The 23,649-nt window shown below is 34.1% G+C and overlaps 1 protein-coding gene across 1 annotated transcript in view; it reads left to right on the top strand.

Moving 5' to 3' along the window:
- DDX4 (DEAD-box helicase 4) overlaps positions 1-23,649 on the top strand; it is a 67,435-nt gene that overhangs the window by 9,311 nt on the left and 34,475 nt on the right. The window contains exons 3-6 of the mRNA XM_057700722.1: positions 14,580-14,657; positions 17,756-17,833; positions 19,922-19,972; positions 23,133-23,192. Coding sequence (XP_057556705.1) covers positions 14,580-14,657; positions 17,756-17,833; positions 19,922-19,972; positions 23,133-23,192 — 267 coding nt within the window. The remainder of the gene's footprint in view (positions 1-14,579; positions 14,658-17,755; positions 17,834-19,921; positions 19,973-23,132; positions 23,193-23,649) is intronic.

Raw genomic sequence — 23,649 nt, 5'->3', positions numbered from 1 at the left:
TAAAGTTGATGTGGATGGGAAAATGGGGGGAAGTGGTAGGACCGCGGCTAGGAAGTTAAACTCATTGCAGTAGCCTTTCATTTTGTTGAAGTCCAAAGTAGGCTGAAATGCTATTTCTACAATTTTTTTTTTTCAGTTTTTCTTGTTGTGGTAAAATACACGTGACATAAAATTTACTGTGTTAATCATTTTTTAAAAAGATTTTATTTATTTATTTATTTATTTATGGCTGATTTGGGTCTTCATTGCTGTGTTCAGGCTTTCTCTAGTTGCGGAGAGCTGGGGCTACTCCTCTTTGAGGTGTGTGGGCTTCTCACTGCAGTGGCTTCTCTTGCTGCGGAGCACAGACTCTAGGTGCATGGGCTTCAGTAGTTGTGGTGCGTGGGCTCAGTGGTTGTGCCTTGCAGGCTCTAGAGCGCAGGCTCAGTAGTTATGGCACACAGGTTTAGTTGCTCCGCAGCATGTGGGATTTTCCTGGACTAGGGATCGAACCCGTGTACCCTGCTTTGGCAGGTGGATTCTTAACCACTGTACCACCAGGAAAGTCCCTGTATTAACCATTTTTAAGTGTACAGTTCAATGACATTAAGTACATTCACACTGCTATGCAGCCATCACCACTGTCTACCTCTGTAACTTTTTCATCTTCCCAAACTGAAACTTCGTACCCAGTAAACAGTAACTCACCAGTCCTTCCTCTCCTCAGCTCTTGGCAATCACAGTTTACTTTCTATGAATTTGAGTTACTATGAATTTACTGTGAGTCTCTATGAATTTGCTTAACTACTACTTTTACGTCTTACTCTAGAACGAGAGAGGGCCTGGTGACACCAGGTAGTTTCATTTCTTTCATCAAAAATTGGTGGATGAGGTAAAACATTTTATAGTCAAGGGAGCTACTGGCTCACTGAAGCCTGTCCCAAAGTGAAGAAACCTGTGGAGAGGTAGTTCCAAAATGTAAAGGGGAGTTTGAGAGTCAGAGTTCATCAGGTTAAAGCAAATTTAATTTCCATGTTCACCTTAAGTTCAGAGTAATTCTCTTGATAGAAGGAAGTTGAATTTAGAAGAAATGCTTTTGCTATTGCCAAGATGCATTTGTCTTTTGTAAACATTTAAATGCAGCAGTTTAATATGGAATATTCAGATTATCAAAAGTTTATGAAATTATTGCCTGTTGAAACCCCAGCAAAAGGCGAACCACATGCATATGTGTGTGCTTGAAGTATTCAAAAAAGAAAATTGGAAAAAGTAATCTATACTACTTAACACATCTATATGCATAGATCATTGTGTAATCAGGAGAAATCTTTTTCTGTGAGGTGTCAAAGATAATTTTTTGTAAAGGAATGAAAGTGGGTCTATGGTATATTAAGACATAACATTACTTTGTAGTGAAATTGTCAATAAGCTAGATTGAAATAGCCACCAACTAAAAACTCAGACTTTTCTTAGCATTAGATCTTGAATGTTCAGGCTTATGAAATAAAATCAAATAATGAAAAATATAGATTGCCTGCTTACCTCTGGATAACAAGTACTTTGGTAGATCTTTTTTTTTTTTTAAATGCTATATCATTGTACTCAGCGTTTTTTTAAAAAATAAATTTGTTTTTTATTGGCTGTGTTGGGTCTTTGTTGTTGTACACGGGCTTTCTCTAGTTGTGGCAAGCAGGGGCTACTCATTGTGATGTGAGGGCTCCTCATTGTGGTGGCTTCTCTTGTGGAGCAAGGGCTTTAGGCACGTGGTCTTCAGTAGTTGTGGCACACGGGCTCAATAGTTGTGGCTCATGGGCCTTAGAGCACAGGCTCAATAGTTGTGGTGCACGGGCTTAGTTGCTCTGTGGCATGTGGGATCTTCCTGGAGCAGGGATCGAACCCGTGTGCCCTGCATTGGCAGGCAGATTCTTTTTTTTTTTTTTTAATTTCAGACTTTTTGGAGATACATTTTAAAAATACTATTATCAAGATTGATAACTGGGATACCTAGAAACTAGCTTCTCCCAAATCAGAAACAGGCAGGTTCTTAACCACTGCACAAGCTAGGAAGTCCCTGGTAGCTCTTTTTTAAGTAAAATATTTTTTTCATGAAAATAGATTTTTTTGTTACAGAAATATGTACTAGGCCAATGAATGCTATACTAAGTTACTACCTGAATATTCTTATGGCAAAAAAAAAAAAAAAAAAAAGTGAAAAACTTAAATACAGTGGCGAAAAGAAAGAAAATGATCTGAAATCTTGGCTCCCAGGTTTAACCACCATTGTCTGTTGACAGTCTGTTGACTCTGATTTTTTATATTTCTGCGTGAATCAACCGTGGATGAAAAATACTTAGAAAAAAATTCCAGAAAGTTCCAAAAACCAAAACTTGAATTTGCCCTCCACTGACAACTATTTATATAGCATTTACATTGTATTAGGTATTATATGTAATCTGGAGATGGTTTAAAGTATGCAGAGGATATTAGGTTATATGCAAAAGCCATACGATTTTATATGAGGGACTTGTGCACCCAGGGATTTTGGTATCCCTGGGAGTCGGGGGCTGGGTGGAGGGAATTAGATGGTGGGTGCTGGATCCAGTCCCCCTCTGATACCAATATTTAGCTCTTCCTTCCCCTATATACTCTACTCACACTTCTTCCCTTCCCACTCTTCTAATAGTTAGCACACTTTCTGCATAAAAATCTATACTCAGTTTTTATATCATGTCTCTGTGTGTGTGTATCATTCACATATGAACCATGTACTATATTATGGTTACATTTCCTTTATTATTTAATCTTCTGTTTTGTTTTTACTAGAGTTAATCATTACCTTGTTTTGTTTACTTGACCTGTGTTTCTATTGCTAATTCACTTCTAAACCCTCTGCCAGAAGCACAGCTATCCATTCATATCATAGTTTTTAACACATCTTTCTAAGCATGGATATCCATCAAACTATCTATATTCATAGTTAGTTTCTATCATGTATATAGTGATCTGTCAGTTTCAGTTTTTTTTTTTTTTTTTTTTTTGATTCCTCTGTCCTCTCCAGTGTAGGCTTGCCTCTCTAGGCTCTCATCTCAAGAATTACCCTTCACCTCTTTTGTGTGTCACATTCCTTTTTCTCTGGATCCCGTGTTTTTTCTATCTTGATTCCCCTGCCTTGATTCCTACTTCAGTGGAGCCCATTTTCCTATAGCTTCTTGGGAAAGGAAGCATGGGAAATAAATTTGAGAGATTGCAGTTATCTTTACTTTCATAATTGATTCATAATTTGAGTAACATTTTAAGTTGGAAATAATTTCCCCCCAAACTTTTTGGGTTTCCACTTCTGTAAGTTGCCTATCATATCATATTTTTAGTCCATTATTCTGTTGGGCTTGCTCTCTTTCTCTTGCTGATTGGCAGGCATTCTTTTTATGTTCCAAATTTTACACTTTTTTTTTCTGAATTACACATTGTGAATATCTCCTTCCATTTGTTATCTGTCAACTATGTCCATGATATTCCTTACTGATCAAAAATTTTAATTCAAAGCCATTAAACTAATTTTTTTTGCTTTCTGATTTGTTTTCACAGTTTTAGTTAAGATGCTCTTCCCTACCTCTGTGTCAAAAAAGTAACCACCTAAGTTATCTTCAGAGTTTTACCTTTCACATTTAGTTTTTATTCATCTGAATCTGTCTTTTTAAAAAAAAATTCGTAGTGGCCATATTTATTTGGGTGCCAGATCAGGACATAGTGTATGTAGTATGAGTGTACCTATAGGGCTGACAAAAAAGAATCTTCGACATTAGGGTTTTTCTGGTTAACTTGGACCATAGGTCTTCAGTTATAGTGGAGAGTTTTTTAAAAAATATCTTGGTAACATAAATATAACTTAAAATTTACTGTCTTAATCATTTTTTAAAATAAAAAAAATTATTAGAAACTACTTTTTAGAGCAGTTTTAGGGCCACAGCAAAATTAAAGGGACGGTATAGAGTTCCCATAAACCCCCGTCCCAGCACATGCTTAGCCTCCTCAACTACCAATATCCCCCACCAGTAGTACATTTGTTATAATTGATAAACCTACATTAACACATCATTATTACCCAAAGTTGATAGTTTACGTTATGGTTCACTCATGATGTTGTATATATTCTGTGGGTTTGCACAAATGTGTCATGACATGTAGCCACCATTATAGTATCATACAGAATATTTTCACTGCCCTAAAAATCCTCTGTGCTCTACCGATTCATCTCTGCCCTGATCTTTTTACTGTCTCCATAGTTTTGCCTTTTCCAGAAGGTTGTATAGCTGGAATCATACAGCATATAGCCTTTTCAGATTGACTTCTTTCACTTAGTAATATGCATTTAAACTTCCTCCATGTCTTTTCATGGCTTGATAGCTTGCTCTTTTTTTTGTTTTTTTTTTTTTAAAGTAATGAATAACATTCCATTGTCTGAATGTACCACAGGTTTCTTTTGGTTTTGTTTTTTAAATATTCACCTACTGATGGACATCATGGTTGCTTCCAAGTTTTGGCAGTTATGAATGAAACTGCTGTAAACATCCATGTGCAGGTTTTTGTGTGGACATGTTTTCAACTCCTTTGGATGAATACCAAGGAGCACAATTGCTGGATGGTATGGTTAAGAGTATGTTTATTTTTGTAAGAAACAACCAGACTGCCTTCCAAAGTGTGTCCATGCCATTTTGCATTCCCACCAGAAATAAATGAGAGTTCTTGTTGCTCCACATCCTTGCCAGCATTTGGTGTTGTCAGTGTTACAGATTTTAGCCATTCTAATATGTGTATAGTGGCATCTCGTTGTTTTAATTTGCATTTCTCTGATGTCCTATCATGTGGAGCATTTTTCCATATCCTTATTTGCCCTAAATTCTTCTTTGGTGAGGTGTCTGTTAAGGTCTTTGACCCATTTTTTTAATTGGATTTTCTTACTGTTGAGTTTTAAGAGTTGTTTATTTTAGATAACAGTCTTGATCTTCTGCAAATATTTTCTCCTAGTGTATGGCTTGTCTTCTCATTCACTTGACATTGTCTTTCACAGAGAAGTTTTTAATTTTAGGGAAGCTTATCAATTATTTCTTTCATGGATTATGCCTTTGGTGTTGTATCTAAAAAGTCATTGCCATTCTCTTAAGGTTGTTTAGATTTTCTCCTATGCTATCTTCTAGGAGTTCTCTAGTTTTGCGTTTACATTGAGGTCTGTGATCCATTTTGAGTTAATTTTTGTGAAGGGTGTAAGGTCTGCTCTAGATTGATTTTTTTTTTTTATCACGTAGATGTCCAGTTGATCCAGCACCATTTTGAAAAGATTTTCTTTGCTCCATTTTATTGCCTTTGCTCTTTTGTCAAAGATCAGTTGACTGTATTAATATGGGTCTATTTCTAGGCTGTTTTGTTCCATTCATCTATTCTATTGCCATTACCACACTGGCTTGATTACTATAGCTTTATAGTAAGTCTTGAAGTTGGGTAGTGTCAGACCTACAACTTTGTTCTCCTTCAATATTGTATTAGCTGTTCTGGGTCTTTTGTCTTTCCATATAAACTTTAGAATCAGTTGTTGATGTCCATAAAATATGTAACTTGCTGGAATTTTGATTGGGATCATATTGAACTTATAGATCAAGTTGGGAAGAACTGACATCTTGACAATATTGAGTCTTCCTATTCATGAATGTGGAATTATCTCTGTTTATTTAGTCTTTCTTTGATTTCATTAACCAGAGTTTTATAGTTTCCCTCAAATAGATCTACATATTTTGTTAGGTTTATACCCAGCAGTTTCATTTTTTTGGGTGTTAATGTAAATGCAAATGTGTTTTTAATTTCAAATTCTGCTTGTTTGTTGCTGGTTTATAGGAATGCAGTTAACTTTTGTATAATAACCTTGTATCCTCCAACCTTGCTAAAATTACATATTAGTTCCAGGAGGTTTTTTGGTCAGGTCTTTTGGATTGTCTACATAGATGATCATGTCATTTGTGAAAAAAGACAGTTTTATGTCCTGTGTCTTCCTTCAAAATATGTATACTTTTTAGCTAGAACTTCCAGTATGATGTTGAAAAGGAGTGATGAGGGCACATCCTTGCTTTATACCTGATCATAGTGGGAAAACTTTTGAGTTTCTCACTATTAAGTATGTTGTTAGCTATGGGGGTTTTTTTAGCTATACTTTATCAAGTTGAGTAAATTCTCTCATCTTAACATTTTTTAAATGTACAGTTGAACCCATCCTTTTGAATATGGTGTGAAATAAAGATCATTTTTTCTGCATTTGGTAACACACTTTTCCCAGCACCATCTGTTAAACATTGTGTCTTTTTCCTCTTGATGTGTGATGCAGATTTCATATCTTATACAATTTTGTTCTTTTTTTGTCTTAAAGCACTGGATAAATCTACCATTCATTGAATAATAGTAGAAGTAATAAGCATTTAGGCTTTTCCTCATTTCAGTGGGAATGCTCCACAGTTTTTTTTTAATTAAAGTATGATGTTTGCTTTAGGCTTCTGCTCATTTAAAAAAAAAAGAAAACATGCCGAGAATGTTTCTTTCCATTTCTGCTTGACAATTAGTTTTGTTTAAGGAATGGCAGTTGAAAGTTGGCTAGTGCCCCACTTACTGCGCACAGAAAAAAGGACCCAACAAGGCCAATAAAATAAATAAATAAATAAATAAAAAGTTGGCTAGTGCTTTTTTTTGGAATTACTGATTTCTGTTGTTTTTGTTCTTTAAATCTGTTAGTGAAGGGAAATAAATTGATTTTGTTTTTCAATGTGAACTGACTTTGTCTTCCTAGAATAAGTTCCTAGGATAAATTTGTTCCTAGGATAAGCATAGTTATTTTATTGCAGTATTGGATGAAATTAGGTGTTTTATTTAGCACTTTTTGAATTATATAAGATTGGTCTGTAGTTTTCCTAAGTTGTCCTCATTTGATTTTGCTTTCAGGCTTTTCATCTTTTTAAAAAATAAGCCCTGGAATATGGAAATTACCTGCTTTTTATAAGTTTAGTAGAATTTGTCCACAGAAATGTCTAGGCCAGACCAGGTTCTTCTTAATTAAACAATTTTTAAAATTGAAGCATAGTGTACACACAGATTCAGTATTTTTAATTGAGTAATATACACATCATAAATGTGCAGGTCACTGGATTTTTACAAGCTGAACACTCCCTTGTAACCAGCACCCAGATCAAGAAACAGTGCATTAAAGGAGAACGCTAGGAGCCCTCCTGTGTCTCCCTTCAAGGCACAATCCCTCTGTCAGGAGTAGTTGCTATTCTGATTTCTAACAGAGACAGGAAATCTTGGGAAGAGTATATAGAAACTTTAGTTAGTTGATTGAAGGGTATGTTAGTCTGTTTCTTGAGCCTAGAATATTTCCTGTTGACTCTTAAGAGCTTGCCATTTCTTATACATAAATTACTTATGTATTGGAGTACCGTTGCAACATTTGCTTTATATGTTGATTCAAGATAGAAAATGAATGAGCACTTTATTCCTTTTTCCATTTATGTCTTAGTGATACAACTTGGGAACTACCAGTCTTAGACCAGTGCTGTTCCTTAGAACTTTCTGGAATGATACAGATATTTTCTAGTTGTACTGCATTTGGCTGTTGAACCACAAGCTATGTGTGACTGTTGAGCACTTGAAATGTGACTAGTGCAACCGAGTAACTGAGTTTTTGATTCTATTTAATTTTAATTAATTTTGAAGTTAAATAGCCACATGTGGCTAGGCACTACTGTATTATACAGCATAGCTTTAAAATTTGAGCCAGCTAATGCATGGCTATTCTCATCTTATAAATTTGGGGAGAGCCTGGCAAGCATTAGAAACTAGTGTTCGGAGAATTGTTAATTTTTCTGGCTATGTCTGTGCCTGGAATGTTCTTGTCCTTGTAATGTCCCCTTCCCTTTCCTCTTTGCCAAAAGCAAGGCTACTTCTTACTGTGATGCCGAAATTGGTACTTCCCTCGTGAGGAATCCCTTGAATGTTGGAGCAGTTAGATTTTCAAGTACATCTTCTTAAGTTGGCTTTGAGCTTTTCCATCATCTGAGAGCATTTGAGCTTTACCTAGTTACTACTGCCTGGAACTTAGCAGGCTTTGGGTTATTTGATGAAATGTTTAGCTTCATCAGGGGAGAAGGAAACTACTATGAATTGTGATTCCGGAATCTAGCTAGAGGAGGAACTTAGAGAAGAGGGATATGTGACTTAAATATTTTTTACCTTTTTTTATTTTTGGAATTTTTGTTGTTGTTTACCCTAATATGTGGCAACTAGTGAGAGTAAGAATTCAAAGAATAATGGTTACTTTGTGACTTTATTTTATTGATAGAACCTTTTTTTTTTAAGCTCTTTATTGGAATATAATTGCTTTACACTCTTGTACCAGCTTTTGAGGTACACCAAAGTGAATCAGCTGTATTTATACATACATCCCCATATCCCCTCCCTTCGGCAACTCCCTCCCACCCTCCCTGTCCTGGCCCTCTAAGGCATCACCCATCATCGAGTTGATCTCCCTTTGTTATACAGCAGCTTCCCACTAGCTATCTGTTTTATAGTTGGTAGTGTAAATATGTCTGTGCTACTCTCTCACTTCGTCCCAGCTTCCCCTTCGCCCCCTTGCCCAGTCCTCCAATCTCTTCTCTGCATCCTTATTCTTGCCCTGTCACTGGGTTCCTCAGTACCATTTTTTTTTTTTTTAGATTCCCTGTATATGAGTTAGCATACAGTATTTGTTTTCCTCTTTCTGGCTTACTTCACTATTGATAGAACCTTTATTGAAGACCTTTTCAAAAAAAAGAAATACCTACTATATTAAAAATCTCACATTTGCAAATTATAAAGCTTAATAGATGTTTTGAACTACCACCCATTTTTAAGAACATCACTCACACTGTTATATAGTTTATGTATTGTTTTCCTGTTCTGTTGTCCAATCCCCATCCCGCATTGCTTCTTTCCCTTCCTTTTCAAGAAAAAACTTTATCACATATGTATGTCTCCCCGAACACTGTATTTAAGTTTGCTTCTTTGTATTTTACAAAAATGGTACTGTATTATAAATAGTTTTTGTTCTGCAATTTGAATTTTTCGCTCAGTGTTCTTTTTACAGTTTGTGGTCGATTGTAGTTCATTTATAATTGTACTCTGTGTCAATCTACCATATATATACTATATAATATAGAACACAGTGTATGTAAAACTGTTGTGTGACTGTACCGCATTTTAATTCTTTTCTTGGTGCACATTTGAGTTTCCTTTTTTGTTGAACAAAGCTGCCATGAACATCTGTTTTTTTCCTTGTTTGCTAAGTATGTGTTTTAAGTTGTGAATGGTGTTGAATTGTATATACTTTAATCTGTGGAGATAGTTTTTCTTTTCTAACCTGTTAATATTGTTAATTACCTTTTTAAATGTTCTGATGTTAAAATACCCTTGCATGCTGGGTATTATCTGGTCATAGTGTGTTTATTATCTGTTCAGTTTACTGTTGGGCTTGATTCGCTAATATATGTTTTTGAGATTTTGTATCTATTTATGAGTAAGAGGTTTATAATTTTCTTCTTTCTTGTCATATCAAAATTAAGCTGGCCTTCTGAAATTAGTTGGGAAATAATTCTTTCTATTGTCTAGTAGATTTGTATGACATTGGAATGATACGTTCTTTGAGAGTTTGGTAGAATTCATCTGTGAAACTTCATTTAGGTATTATGCAGAGATTTAAGTACTGGTTCAATTTATTTTTTATTTTTTATTTTTATTTTTCAAATTTTAAAATTTATTATTTTAGTGCTTTATTGGAATATAATTGCCTTGCACTGTTGTGCCAGTTTTTGCTGTACAACAAAATGAATCAACTGTATTTATACATATATCCCCATATCCCCTCCTTCCTGCGACTCCTTCCCACCCTCCCCATCCCAGCCCTCTAAGTCATCACCCATCATGGAGTTGATCTCCCTGTGTTATGCAGCAGCTTCCCAATAGCTATCTATTTTACCTTTGGTAGTGTATGTATGTCAGTGCTACTCTCTCACTTCGTCCCAGCTTCCCCTTCTCCCCTCTTGCCCCCAACCCCGTGTCCCCCAGTCCATTCTCTGCATCTGTATCTTTATGCTTGCCCTGTCACTGGTTCATCGGTACTTTTTTTTTTTTTTTTTAGATTCTGTATATATGAGTTAGCATATGGTATTTGTTTTTCTCTTTCTGGCTTACTTTGCTCTGTACGACAGACTCTAGGTCCATCCATCTCACTGCAGATAACTCAATTTCATTCCTTTTTATGGCTGAGTAATATTCCATTGTATATATGTGCCACATCTTCTTTATCCATTCATCTGTTGATGGGCATTTAGGTTGCTTCCATGTCCTGACTATTGTAAATAGTGCTGCAGTGAACATTGGGATACATGTTCCTTTTTGGATTATGGTTTTCTTAGGGTATATGCCCAAGAGCGGGATTGCTGGATCATATGATAGTTCCATTTTTAATTTTTTAAGGAACCTCCAAATTGTTTTCCATAGTGGCTGTACCAATTTACATTCCCAGCAACAGTGCAGGAGGGTTCCCTTTTCTCTGCACCCTCTCCAGCATTTATTATTTGTTGACTTTTTAATGATGGCCATTCTGACCCATGTGAGGTGATGCCTCATTATAGTTTTGATTTTCATTTCTCTGATAATTAGCAATGTTGAACATTATTTCATGTGCCTATTGGCCATCTGTATGTCGTCTTTGGAAAAGTGTAGATCTGCTAATTTATTGATTGGTTGGGTTTTTTTTTTTTTCTTTTTTTGTTATTGAGTTGTTTGTATGACCTGTTTGTACATTTTGAAAATTAATCCCTTGTCAGTCACATCATTGGAAATATTTTCTCCCAGTCCATAGGTTGTCATTTCATTTTGTTTATGGTTTCCTTTGCTCTGCAAAAGCTTGTAAGTTTGATTAGGTCCCATTTGCTTATTTTTGTTTTTATTTCTATTTCCTTGGGAGAGTGACTTAAAAAAACATTGGTAAGATTATTTCAGAGAACATTTTGCCTGTGTTCTCTTTTAGGAGTTTTGATATGATTTTAAAAGGGATTTTTTAAAAACTTTCCCTTTCTGATATTTCATTGTTAGTGTAAAGAAATGCAACAGATTTCTGTGTGTTATTCTTGTATCCTGCTACCTTGCTGAATTTGTTCATCAGTTCTAGTAGTTTTTGTGTAGAGTTTTTAGGGTTTTCTATTATCATGTCAACTGCATATAATGACAATGTTACCTCTTCCTTTCCAATTTGGATATCTTTTATTTCTTTTTCTTGTCTGATTGCTGTGGCTAGTACTTTCAATACTATGTTGAATGGAAGTGGTGAGAGTGGGCATACTTGTCTTATTCCAGATTTAAGCAGGGAGGCTTTCAGCTTTTTACCATTAAGTATTACGTTGGCTGTGGGTTTGTCATAAAGAGCTCTTATTATGCTTAGATATGTTCCCTCCATACCCACTTTGGTAAGAGATTTTATCATGAATGGATGTTGAGTTTTAGCAAATGCTCTTTCTGCATCTATTGAGATGATCATGTGGTTTTTGACCTTTGTTTTGTTGATGTGGTGTATTACATTGATTTTGCGTGTGTTGAACCATTCTTGTGATCCTGGGATGCATCCAGCTTGATCCTTTTTATGTGTTGTTGGATTCGGTTTGCTAATGTTTTGTTGAGAATTTTTGCATCTATATTCATCAAAGGTACTGGCCTGTAATTTTGTTTTTTGGTAGTGTCTTTGTCTGGTATCTGGGTGATGGTGGCTTCATAGAATCACTTTGGGAATATTCCCTCTTCTCAGTCTTTTGGAAGAGTTCGAGAAGGATTGGTACAAGTTCTTCTTTGTATGATTGGTAGAATTCCTCAGTGAAACCATCCAGTCCTGGACTTTTGTTTGCAGGGAGTTTTTAAATTAGTTTCTGTTTCACTTCTAGTAATCAGTCTGTTCAAAGTATCTATTTCTTCTTGATTCAGTTTTGGTGGGCTGTATGTTTCTAGAAACATGTCCATTTCTTCTCGGTTGTCCAATTTGTTGGCATGTGATTGTCTGTAGTACTCTCTCTCTCCCTTTTTTTAAATTTCTGCAGTATTAGTTGGTATTTATCCTCTTTAACTTATTATGTTGTTTATTTGGGTCCTCTCTTTCTTCTTGGTGAGCCTGGACAGAGGTTTGTTGATTTTGTTTATTATTTCAAAAAACCAGGTCTTGGTTTTATTGATTTTTTTTCTATTTTTTTTAAATCTCTGTTTGTTTCCTCTTTGATCTTTATTATTTCTCCCCTTCTTTTGACTCTAGATTTTTTTGTTCTTCTTTTTTCTAATTTTTTTAGTTGGTAGGTTAAGATGCTTGTTTGAGGATTTTTCTTGTTTTTTGAGGAAGGCCTGTGTGATGATAAACTTCCCTCTTAGGACTGTTTTGGCTGCATCCCATAGATTTTGTGTGGTTGTGTTTTCATTGTCATTTGTCTTAAGATATTTTTAAAATTTCCTCTTTGATCTTGTTGACCCGTTGGTTTTTTAGTAGCATGTTGTTTAGTCTCCTGTAGTCATTTTTTTTTTCTTCTCGTTTCTCTTTCGGTGGTTGATTTCTAGTTTCATGCCATTGTGGTCAGAAAAGATGCTTGAAATAATTTCTATCCTCTAAACTTTTTTGAGGCTTGTTTTGTGTGGATCTTAGTATGGATCTAACCTAGAGAATATTCCATGTGTGCTTGAAAAGAATGTGTAGTATATGTATTTTGGGGATGTAATTTCCTAAAAATATAAATTAAATCTAACTTCTGGTGTGTCGTTTAGGATCTCTGTTGCCTTATTGATCTTCAGTCTGAAAGATCTGTCCATTGATGTCAGTGGGGTGTTAAATTCTCCTGCTATTATTGTATTCCCATCCATTTCTCCCTTTATGTCTGTTGGTATTTATGTGTTTAGGTGCTCCTGTATTGGGTGTATATTTGTTAACAAGTGTATATCTTCTTGTATTGATTTTTTTTATCATTATATAGTGTCTTTCTTTAGCTTTCTTTTTTGTTTTAAAGTCTATTTTGTCTGATATGAGTATTGCTACCCTCACTTTCTTGTCATTTTCATGAAATATCTTTTTTCCATCTCCTCACCTTTGTCCTAAAGTGGGTTATTGGTTTCTTAAACTAGGTTTTGGCCTTGTTGAGCAACTATTATATGTTTGTTTCCTATTTCATTAATTTCTGCTCTTACAATTTTTTTTTTCTCCATTACTTCTGGTGATTTATTTTGTTCTTTTTCTAAGATTCTTACTAGTTAAGATGGCTGTTTAGCTCATTAATTGAGTTCTTATTTTTTTGTATAAGAATTTAAGTTCTGATGTGTATCATTTTTATCATACAATTCTAAGTGTTTCTAAAGTTCCATTGTAATTTTTTTCTTTGAGCTGTGTTGTACAGAAGTTTTTAAAAAAAATATTTCCAAATATAAGAGGATTTTAAACAAATTTTTTTGGTATTTAATAATTTCTAATTTTTAAAAATTGAAGTATACTTGAGTTATAATATCATATTAGTTTCAGGTATATAACAGTGATGTGATTTTTTTTTTTTTTTGGATTACACACCATACAAAGTTAGTATAAAATATTGAATACATTCTCTGTGCTATATATTACATCCCTGTAATTTATTTATTTTATAACTGGTAGTTTGTACCTCTTAATCCCCTTTACCTCCACCCCTCTCCCATCTGGCAAACCACTATTTGTTTTCTGTATCTGTTAATCTTTTTTGTTGTGTATATTTGTTTTGTTTTTTAGATTCCACATATAAGTGAGTATACACTATTTGTCTTTCTTTTAGTAACTTCCAATTTGATTGGATTGCAATTAGAGAATTTTGTGTATATGATATTGATTTTTGAAGTTGTTGAATTTGCATTTTGGCCTTCCATGTGGTCAGTTTTTATGAACATTTTATTGTTGAAGAATGTCACTTCTGTAATGTTTTTAGTTCTGTGAATGTACACAGTGTTCTGCAGATGACTATAGTTTACCTATTCTTATTTGATTTTTTTTCTTTTTGGCTATTATAGACGTTTATAAAAACATCTTTATGTGTTTCTGTGTTACCATGTGAGTATTCCACAGGGAAAATCGTACTAGTATGCTTCCAAAAAGTATTTTCTTTTAAAATTAGGATAAAGATTGATCCAGTTAATAGCTTCAATATTGTATATGATTTGTGTTTGGTTCCCTATGTCCTTGACTAGTCTCGGTATTAGCAAACTGTTTTCCAGTCAGTTGTGGTTGAGAAAAGTTATATCCTTCTTTAGATTTCCAATTTCTTTAAGTATAAGTGAGAGTCACTGTTTTTGTTTTTTGTTTTTTTTCCTTTTGGACAACTACCTATACTCATAGCCTATTTTTCTACGAGGCTATTCATCTTTCTTACTGCTATATAAAATTCCTCCTTTGCCATGTGGATGGTACGTTGAGAAGCTTTAAAATTTGCTTATCACCAAAATACTTTGTTACTTTGACTTGCTTCAAATGTTATTTGCTTTAGAAATGGCTGATGGATCTTCTCGAAGAGATTGTTTCATGAGGAGCAGGTTTGCCTCTGGGAGGAGTTTGGGAAACAGGGGTAAGTATCTTTCCTTAATCTTCTGTTAAGTAGTTGAATAGTGGAATGAATAGAGGCTTTTATGGCTGTGTAGTGCAAGGTAAATCTATTATAACTTTGTGTACAGTAGACTTTGTTGGGATAATGAGTTTTTTTTAAAATGTCAGTGTTCTTTTTGCTGTTTTACTTTTTTAAGATGGCAGGAAATAGTTAAATTGATTAGATAGATTGGTTAAAGAGAGTTGCTTCCCAGAGCTTCTTAATGTGTTGATTATTATTACCAACAATTGCCATGGGAGGAATTTTGTAAAAGCTCCAGAGATAACTGTGTGAAGGACCTCTTTCTTAAGTTTTATATTTCTCAAGAAAAGGCAGTATGAAAAGCAATTCTGTTAGCTCATTAGTTTTTAAGAGGTGGTTTTCCTCAAATTGGAATTTTTTATTGTTACTTTTAGAACAGCCAGCACTGGATTTGACAGATAATGGCACAGCAAAATACCTTCCTCCAGTCCATTTTTAGATTTGATATTAAAATGCTAAAAATATTCTGCATTATGTTTTATTATAGTGCAACAAAATATTTATTATTAGAACCTCAAATTAAATGGTCATATGGATTTTTAAATGAATTCGTTTATTTTATGGGATGCCATAAGCTAGGGTTAATTGGCAGTTTTAAATATACATGACACTTATTCTTGAATTTATTGTTATTTTTTGAAAAACTTTGGTACGTCTAGATGTTTTTATTCATTGGAAACTAAAGTTTGATGTGTGTGGGATTTCATTTGCTATTTGGAAAAGTTTTTATTTTTATTTTTTACATTTATTTCTATTTGTTTATTTATTTATTTATTTATTTATTTATTTATTTATTTATTTTTGATCTTTCTTGGAGTATAATAGCTTTACACTTTGTTCCAGTTTCCGCTGTACAACAAAGCGAATCAGCTGTATTTATACTTATATCCCTGTAACCTTTCCCTCTTGAGCCTCCCTCTCTTCCCTCCCTATCCCACCCCCTAGGTCATCAGCAGTCTTCAAGTTGATCTCCCTGTGTTAGGCACTTGCTTCCCACTAGCTACCTGTTTTACATTTGGTAGTGTATAAATGTCAATACTAGTCTTTCACTTTGTCCCAGCTTGATGTGTGGTATTTCATTTGCTGTTTGGAAAACTTAATTTTTTTAGATACAGTTAACATAAATGTGAATTTTATGTTTTGACATGTATCTGCTACTAATGGAAATAATTTATTTGTTAAATATGCATATATACATTTTATTTTTTAAGCCTGCATATTAAGTAAGAGGCATTGATGATTTGGAGCATGTAGTTGTGCTAAGAGGTTCAAGTGTGGGTTTTGTTTGCCTACTACTAAGATTAGAAATAACAAATACCTTAATATTATACTCAGGGAATTATTTAATATTTAGATACATTTTAAAACCCTAATTTAGAATGGATTATGATACTTTTTGATGCAGACCTCTAAACATTGTTGAATAAAAGCCTTTTAAATGAGAAAGCCATCACTGAGAGAGACTGCTATAAATTGTTAATTCTGCATGTTGTAGGTTGAAATACATTAAATTTCTGATCAAAATTCTTTGTGATGTTAATACTTTGAAAAGAATCTGAAAAAGAATGAATATATGTATATGTGTAACTTTGCTCTATACCTGAAACTAGTACAACATTGTAAATCAACTATACGCCAATTAAAAAAATTAAAATAAAAAAAAGTTATCTTTAGTACTACATCCAATCCTGGAAATTCATAGAAGACTCATGAACATAGCCTCTTTCCTGAATGATTCATTTAACATTTTAGTTGGTTTCAGTCTCTGTGATATTTTTTCTCAGAACTTGCATATCTAGTCACATGGTTTTGAAATTGACTCTTAATTGCTTAACATATATATTGATTAGCTTTTTATCTTCTGTGAAGTATGGTCTAAAAAGCCTTAACTTCCTGAATCACACACTTCTTTAGAATCTAATGAAAATACTGAGAGTTGCCATATGCAATTTTGCATGTGGCATTAGGAGTTTCACAGATCCTTTAACTCCTCTGTATTAGGATATTACAGGTATAGGTAAGACAGTCTATGAGGATCACAAGATAATGATAGTTATCCCAATGATAGTTTGAAGTGGCAGTTTGTGACGTTTTGGATGTCTGTTCTAAGTTTTTGTTTTCAATAACTATGCTGCTTCCCATAGCAACTCTGCCCTCAGAATTCTTAATTTAGTTGTAGATAAACACATAGAAAGAAACATTGCTAAAAAGGAGATACACGTAGTATCCTGTGGGAATGTGACTGAAGGATTGATTATGGCTGGAAGACTGAAGGAGGACTTCACAGAAGAGGTGGCAATTTTGAACCAGGCTTTTGAAGAGTGAAAAGAATTTTGCTAGTTAAAATAGGGAAGCAGGGAATATCATGCTGAAGAAACAGCATGTAGGAAGGTAGAAAATGTTAAAAGTTCACGATGTGAAGTATGGGAAGTTGTTTTTTGAATTAAAATGTTGGGTGTTCAGAGTTGTGTAGTGGGAGATAAAGCTAAGAAGGCTGATATGAGGAAATACTATGGAGGGGTGGGAGATAAAGGGGAGTGGTATTCATAGCATTTTTTTCTTTATTATATAGTCCCTTCCTAATTTTAATTTAAAAAATTGGAAAGATTGAGAGCGATTTAAGTACTAGAAAAATGAGTAAATAATAAATAGAATAATTAAATACGGGACAAGAGTGTAAAATTTTCAGTAGCAACGACTTTCACGTAGGGGTATAATGTAAATAGCTATCAGGGTGAGGTTTCAATTTATAGAAAATCAGAGTTGAATTTCTTGATGAAAGGTCACTAGTAAAATAACAACTAGTAGACAGCAGTATTTCACCAATAGTATATTTGTTTTTACTTTGGTGTAATTTAAGAGTTTTTTTAAAAAGAAGTTATAGGTATATTTTATCTTTGTAAGTTCCTGTACTACTCTTTCCCTGACCTTGGAAGTTCCCTTACCCTACATGTTCATTTAATTCCTACTTAATGATGACACGCTTGAGTTTTATATGTTTTATATGTTGAGTTTTAACTCTATCTGAACTTTTCCAGATCCTGGCGAGTCTAATAAGAGAGAGAATACATCCACATTGGGTAGTTTTGGAGTTGGAAAGAGTTTTGGAAACAGAGGTAACCTGCTTATATCTTACAATCAAACTTAAGTGACCCCAAGTTTTATAGTCTTTGAGTTCTGTTTTCCTTTGGTATACATAGAAGGTATGTGCCTTTCCCAAGAATTTATGGAAATCACAAGGGAGTGCTTTCACTTTCCTAGTCATGGTTTAGAGCAGCAGTTTATGCTGCTTTGGGTGTGTCTGCTATTCTGTTTTTGTTTTCTTTTTAATAGCCTTGCTTCTTGCTGCAGCATCTCTTCAAGTTGATTTACCCCACAGGTGAACCCCAGTTCTTTTCGTGTGTACTCATGACTTCCTTGCCCTGCTCATGCAAACAAGACATCTATCTTATACTTCCAAAGGTGAACCTGAGTCTCCATCTTCACTTGAGCAAAGAACCAGTAGAAGCTTTGAAATTACATTTTTTTCCATAAAAACTTTGAAAACTGTAAAGTAGAACTTGGGGTAGAGTTTAAGATCAAGACCAGTAGTGTGTAGGTGGAAGACTTTCTCAAGCATTTTGGAGACCCAGCACTTGACTTCTCTGGGAGAGGTGTATGGAGGGGAAGGGGCAATTGTAGAGGGCAGTAGAATGTAATCCTTTTCTGAACCAGCTTTAAAGATTGCAAATACTTAAATGAATAAAATAACTCAAAAATCTAAATTTTGTGATATATACTCTTTGTAGGGATTCTCTTTATTTTGAAGTTACGTATCTGCTCAAGGAAAAAGTGTCATTCAATCATATATCGAGGCCATGGGGTACTTACTTTTTTATATGCTAATTATGTATTAAATTTCCATGGAGTTTAATGCTGGAAGGGACATTAGATTTTGTTGAACCTGAGATGTTAAATGACTTGATATGTAGACATTTTGCATATAAATTTAACATCTGTCAAACAATAATTGATTGGTCTCTGTGGTACCAAAGCCATAATTTAATGTACTTTATTACTTAGGTTAGATACTGATTGATAGGCATTGCATATTGACAGTTTTTTTTTTTTTATAAATTTATGTATTTATTTTGGCTGGCTTTCTCTAGTTGTGGTGAGCAGAGGCTACTCTTTGTTGCAGTGCATGGGCTTCTCAGTGCAGTGGCTTCTCTTGTTGCGGAGTGTGGGCTCTAGGCATGTGGGCTTCAATAGTTGTGGCACATGGGCCCAGTAGTTGTGGCTCATGGGCTCTAGCACTCAGGCTTAGTAGTTGTGGCACGTGGGCTTAGTTGCTCCGTGGCATATGGAATCTTCTGGACCAGGGATTGAACCCATGTCCCCTGCATTGGCAGGTGGATTCTTAACCACTGCGCCACCAGGGAAGTCCCTATTGACATTTAATTTTAAGTCTCATTATTCCCTGAGTATCTCTTCAGTAAAGATCATTTTATTAAGACTCAAATTTTTAAAATTTTATGAAATATTACTGATTTATGAAATATTAAAATTTTATGAAATATTCATATTGAAATATTCATATTACTGATGAAATAATATTGATGCTTTTAAAATGAATTTTAGAGATACATCTATAGGTTCCAGAGATGCATAAATCTAAACACAAGGTTTTAGTAAATGAAAATTTTGAAAGAGCTTGATGAAAAATTGTTCTTTAAAAATTTTACACTCATAAAGAAGTTGGCAGAATTTCCTTATTATTGAGAAGGGAAAAATTATTGAATACTGGATTATAATTTGGTTGTATTGTCCTCCAGCAGATGAAGAGATTACAAGTTAATTTATAAAATTTAATAATTTTTGGTATTTTGAATAGAAAGTACATAGTTATAGTGATACACAAACACCCATGTACATATAGAGGAATATATGACATTTGAAGTAGTATAAGATTGGCTGGTAGGTATTTTAATCTTAATAAACTGACACAAGGCAGAAGTTGTCATACAATGTGTATGAATTCTCATTCACTATTTATATATAGTTTTATATGTTTTATAGTATTTTTAAAGGGGCAACATAACTAGGAGTCCCTGTAAAGTGTGTTTCTTTGTTTCTCTTTCTTCTTCTCTCTTTCTTTCTTCTACAGAGGTATAGGTAATTGTTGTTTTCAGAAATTTGCAAGTTAAATTTTATATTTTTGGTAGGTTTTTCAAATAACAAGCTTGAAGAAGGTGATAGCTCTGGTTTCTGGAGAGGTGAGTTCAATGTTTTTTGTAGTGACTTAAGAATTTAGTGTCTAGAGTACATGCTAAAGAAAAACTAAGATTAAGTATCTTACTCTGTTCCAGTTCTAATTTATTTAAACCCAGTTTTGTAAAGTAGCTATCTATAGCCAGAGCCTTAACCAAGAATTCAGGCATCCTGATTTGGCCCATTGTTACCTCCCTTAATTAATCTATAAAGTGCAGTTTTTGAATGCTGTGTTTCCTTAAGAGAAAGAGGATAGTAAAAAGAGGAGGTCAAGAATAAAAATTCCACTTTCATATATAAATACAGTTTGAGACATGTAGGTCCTTATTCAGACCCAAATAAGTATTAACAGTGGAAGAAGATTCGTGAGACTGGATCACTGCTGAAAGCAAAGACATTTCTGTCAGAAGTATGACACTCTGGTTTGGAGGAATACAGAGAATGGTGAGAATAGAGTAATGTTACCAGAAGATAGACTACAATAATTAACAATACTTTCCTAGGAGAACCTGATTGAGTAGATTTGGGTGAGGCCCTGGAACCTGTAAAGCATCCCTGGTGACTCTGATGCCTCTTTTGTTCGGTAACCACTGATCTGTGAAATCTTTATAACATAATACACTTTGGAATTCCAGACTGTATTTCATGTCCCTGCTCTGCTGCCTACTAGTTGAATGACAGTGAGCAAATTGCTTAATTTCTCAGAGCCACGATTACCTGTTCTGGAATGGAGACCATTGATTTATAGCTTATTAGGCACACTAAATGAGAATGTGTGTAAAAGCGTGAAGCTTATTACCAGGCACACTCATGGTAAACAATAAATATCATCTATCTTCGTTAAATATTTGAGATTTAATCTTAACTGTAATTCTCAAAATCAAAACCAAGCCTAGACCTGATCACCTTAAAACCCTATTGGAACATGGTGGGGTTTTAATATATCAGTTAAGACTGCCTACCTAAACTGGTGTCAGTCTCATTCTCCCTGCCTCTGTCTGCTTTTTCTCCTGTCCTGTTCTAATTAAAACATATGTAACATAGAGCTAATGTTTGAGAGAAGAAAAAAAAATCACCATTTTTATTCTTTTCCATTTCTCCTTGTCCTAATTTTCCGACTTTTAATTAGTATTCAAGATCATTTCTACTCATCAAAGACATTCCTCCCCAGTTGACTCTTTACTGGTGAGCCAGAGCGCTTTTGAGCACAATTTCCAATTTCTCACAGCACTTGAGAGAACATCTTTCCTCCAAAACGGTATACTTTCTTCTCTTTGATTGATTTACTTTCTTCTGTTCTCATTTTTAGTTCCCCTAAACTAAGGAATTGTATGTATTACTAAAAAATTCTTTCATGGTTGGTGGCAAGCCCAGGAGCAGGTTTTGCTATCATGATAGAAGCTTTCTCTCCGCACACAGATGTATAGAGTGTTCTGTGGTTACTTTCCCTGCAATCTCATGTACCCTAGCTGGTGTAGTGTAGCGATGAGGAGCTCAAACATTCAGATCCTCCTCCTCCTGGTCAGTTGTATTATCTTTAAAAACTTGTTTAACTTCTGTGTATTTCTTTTTCTCTGTTTATAAATTGAGGATAATACCCACCTCATAAAGTTTTTGTGAGGACTTAGAAAGTTAAAATAGAATTCATTTAGAACAGTGCCGGACAGATACTAAATTCTGTGTGTTGTTATTAGTATTATTTTTATATAATTAATAGATTATAACTAATCTTGGGATTATTATCTCATTTTTGTTTGTGCTTGGCTGTATTTTCTAACTCTACAGTGATTATTTCTTTTGTTAATAACTTTTTATTTTGAAATCATTTGACTCAAAAGAAGTTTCAAAAATAGTACAGAGGGTTTCCTTTGCCCTTCATCTTTTAATGTAATCGTACCCTTCACCCAACTTCTCCTAATGTCATCAGTCTATTTTAATTCCCAGCGTAGTCAAAATAACTATGGGCTTGTTTTAGGAGAACAGTTAGCCAAAGATTATATGAGACCTCTTTCTCTTATCAGGTCCCAAATTGATTCATGAGTTTTTTCGTAGATGGCAATAAATGTTAACTAACATCATCATTATTCTAGAATTATTATTCCAAGAATCTTTCCAAAATTCTTTCTTTCCTGTTCAGCTCCCCGTCATATTACATCTTGCTTCTGAGAAAGTTGTCTTGATGTTTGTCAGTTGTTGATATCAGCTCAGATAGGAGCCTGCAACAAGAGCTCTGGGTTATTGTTTATTATAAAACAGTATTAATTGAGTAGATTAGTACTTTTGCATGGAAACTTAACTGATAGCTTCTAATCTGTTTAGCCATTTGTGTCATTGCTGGAACCTAAAGTTATCAGGTACTAAATGTTAGTGATATGCACACAGATCCCTTGCAACCATCTTGGTATTTCCCAAACATAGCTTTATTGGCATCTTCTAGAAAGCTTAAGTTATTTTTAAAATTTATATTAATAATATATAATTTTTTAATTTAGAAAAATTATTCATTCCTCGCTGTCACTCTGCATTTTCAAAATAAACATCTCTGGTGGTGGGGTCTGTTAATTTATTTTTAACCAACTTTCTAATTCTGATTTTTAGGCAGCCTTCAGTGTAGTGATCCTCATATCACTATTTAGAAACCCTGGTAATGTTACTTGATAATGTCACTAAAAACAGAAAGCCAGGATATCCCCAAATTCTTCCATTAGGATGCATGAGGGAAAGTTTGCATATACTAAAAAAAAGTTAATGTCTCAGGTTTATTAAGAAAGGCAAGGTACAGAAATAATGATATTATAAAAAGAATAGTCATGCATTTCTGAGATTCCCTTGACTACTTGTTTAGGTATTCAAAAACTGTTTCTAGTTAAACTGACATTTATAAAATTCTTATTTTTTGTTGTGCTCAGAACCTGACAATTTATATACTTAACATTTAATATTTAGATATATTAGGTGATTTGATTTGGGAACTGACTGAAAAATGTTTTTGTATTTCTGTTGTTACAATTATTTTAAAAATTAAAATGTTCATTTTAACTTACTAAGATATTTATTTTTTCTTACTAATTTCTCTTGTGACAGTGCTATTCTTTAGATACTACATTAATATAAATACTAAAGTAATTACTTAGATGCTATTCACATGTTAAATTTTTATTCAAGAGTCTAGTAATGACTGTGAAGATAATCAAACACGGAACAGAGGGTTTTCCAAGAGAGGCGGTAAGGACCACATTTTGGAACAATTTGTACTTAAGACAGAGCTACTAAACTGAAAAACTGATTTTGGAAGAGCTGAAAGAAAGAAAAATTCTGGTGGTGAAAACCTTTAAAGAAAAATGCTTTGGCATATGTTTTATGCTATTAATATTTGAGCTAATATTCAGTAGGTGTCCCTCCTTCTGCTTTCTAATGTTACTGGATTTGTTTTTCCTAAGACCTCAGAGTGTGCTATGAAGTACAAAAGGGAGACTGTGTGAATCTTGGTCAGTCACAATATAGATGAACTGGGATGTCTTTGTCTCTGAGTAGGATCATTGGAGATATGGAGGAAGGAAGAAATTGTAGATTAATTTTTGTTCAAGTCTAGCAGTACCCTACCATACTCTGCTAATCCTGTCTCTAATGAAATGGAGGTGTGATGGTATAAAAATCATCATGCTCAATTCTGGATTAATTG

This window comes from Hippopotamus amphibius, chromosome 1 (genome assembly GCF_030028045.1).
Source record: "Hippopotamus amphibius kiboko isolate mHipAmp2 chromosome 1, mHipAmp2.hap2, whole genome shotgun sequence".
Taxonomy (NCBI): domain Eukaryota; kingdom Metazoa; phylum Chordata; class Mammalia; order Artiodactyla; family Hippopotamidae; genus Hippopotamus; species Hippopotamus amphibius.
Note: the sequence above shows the minus strand (reverse complement) of the source record. Positions and strands in the feature narration are given on the sequence as shown.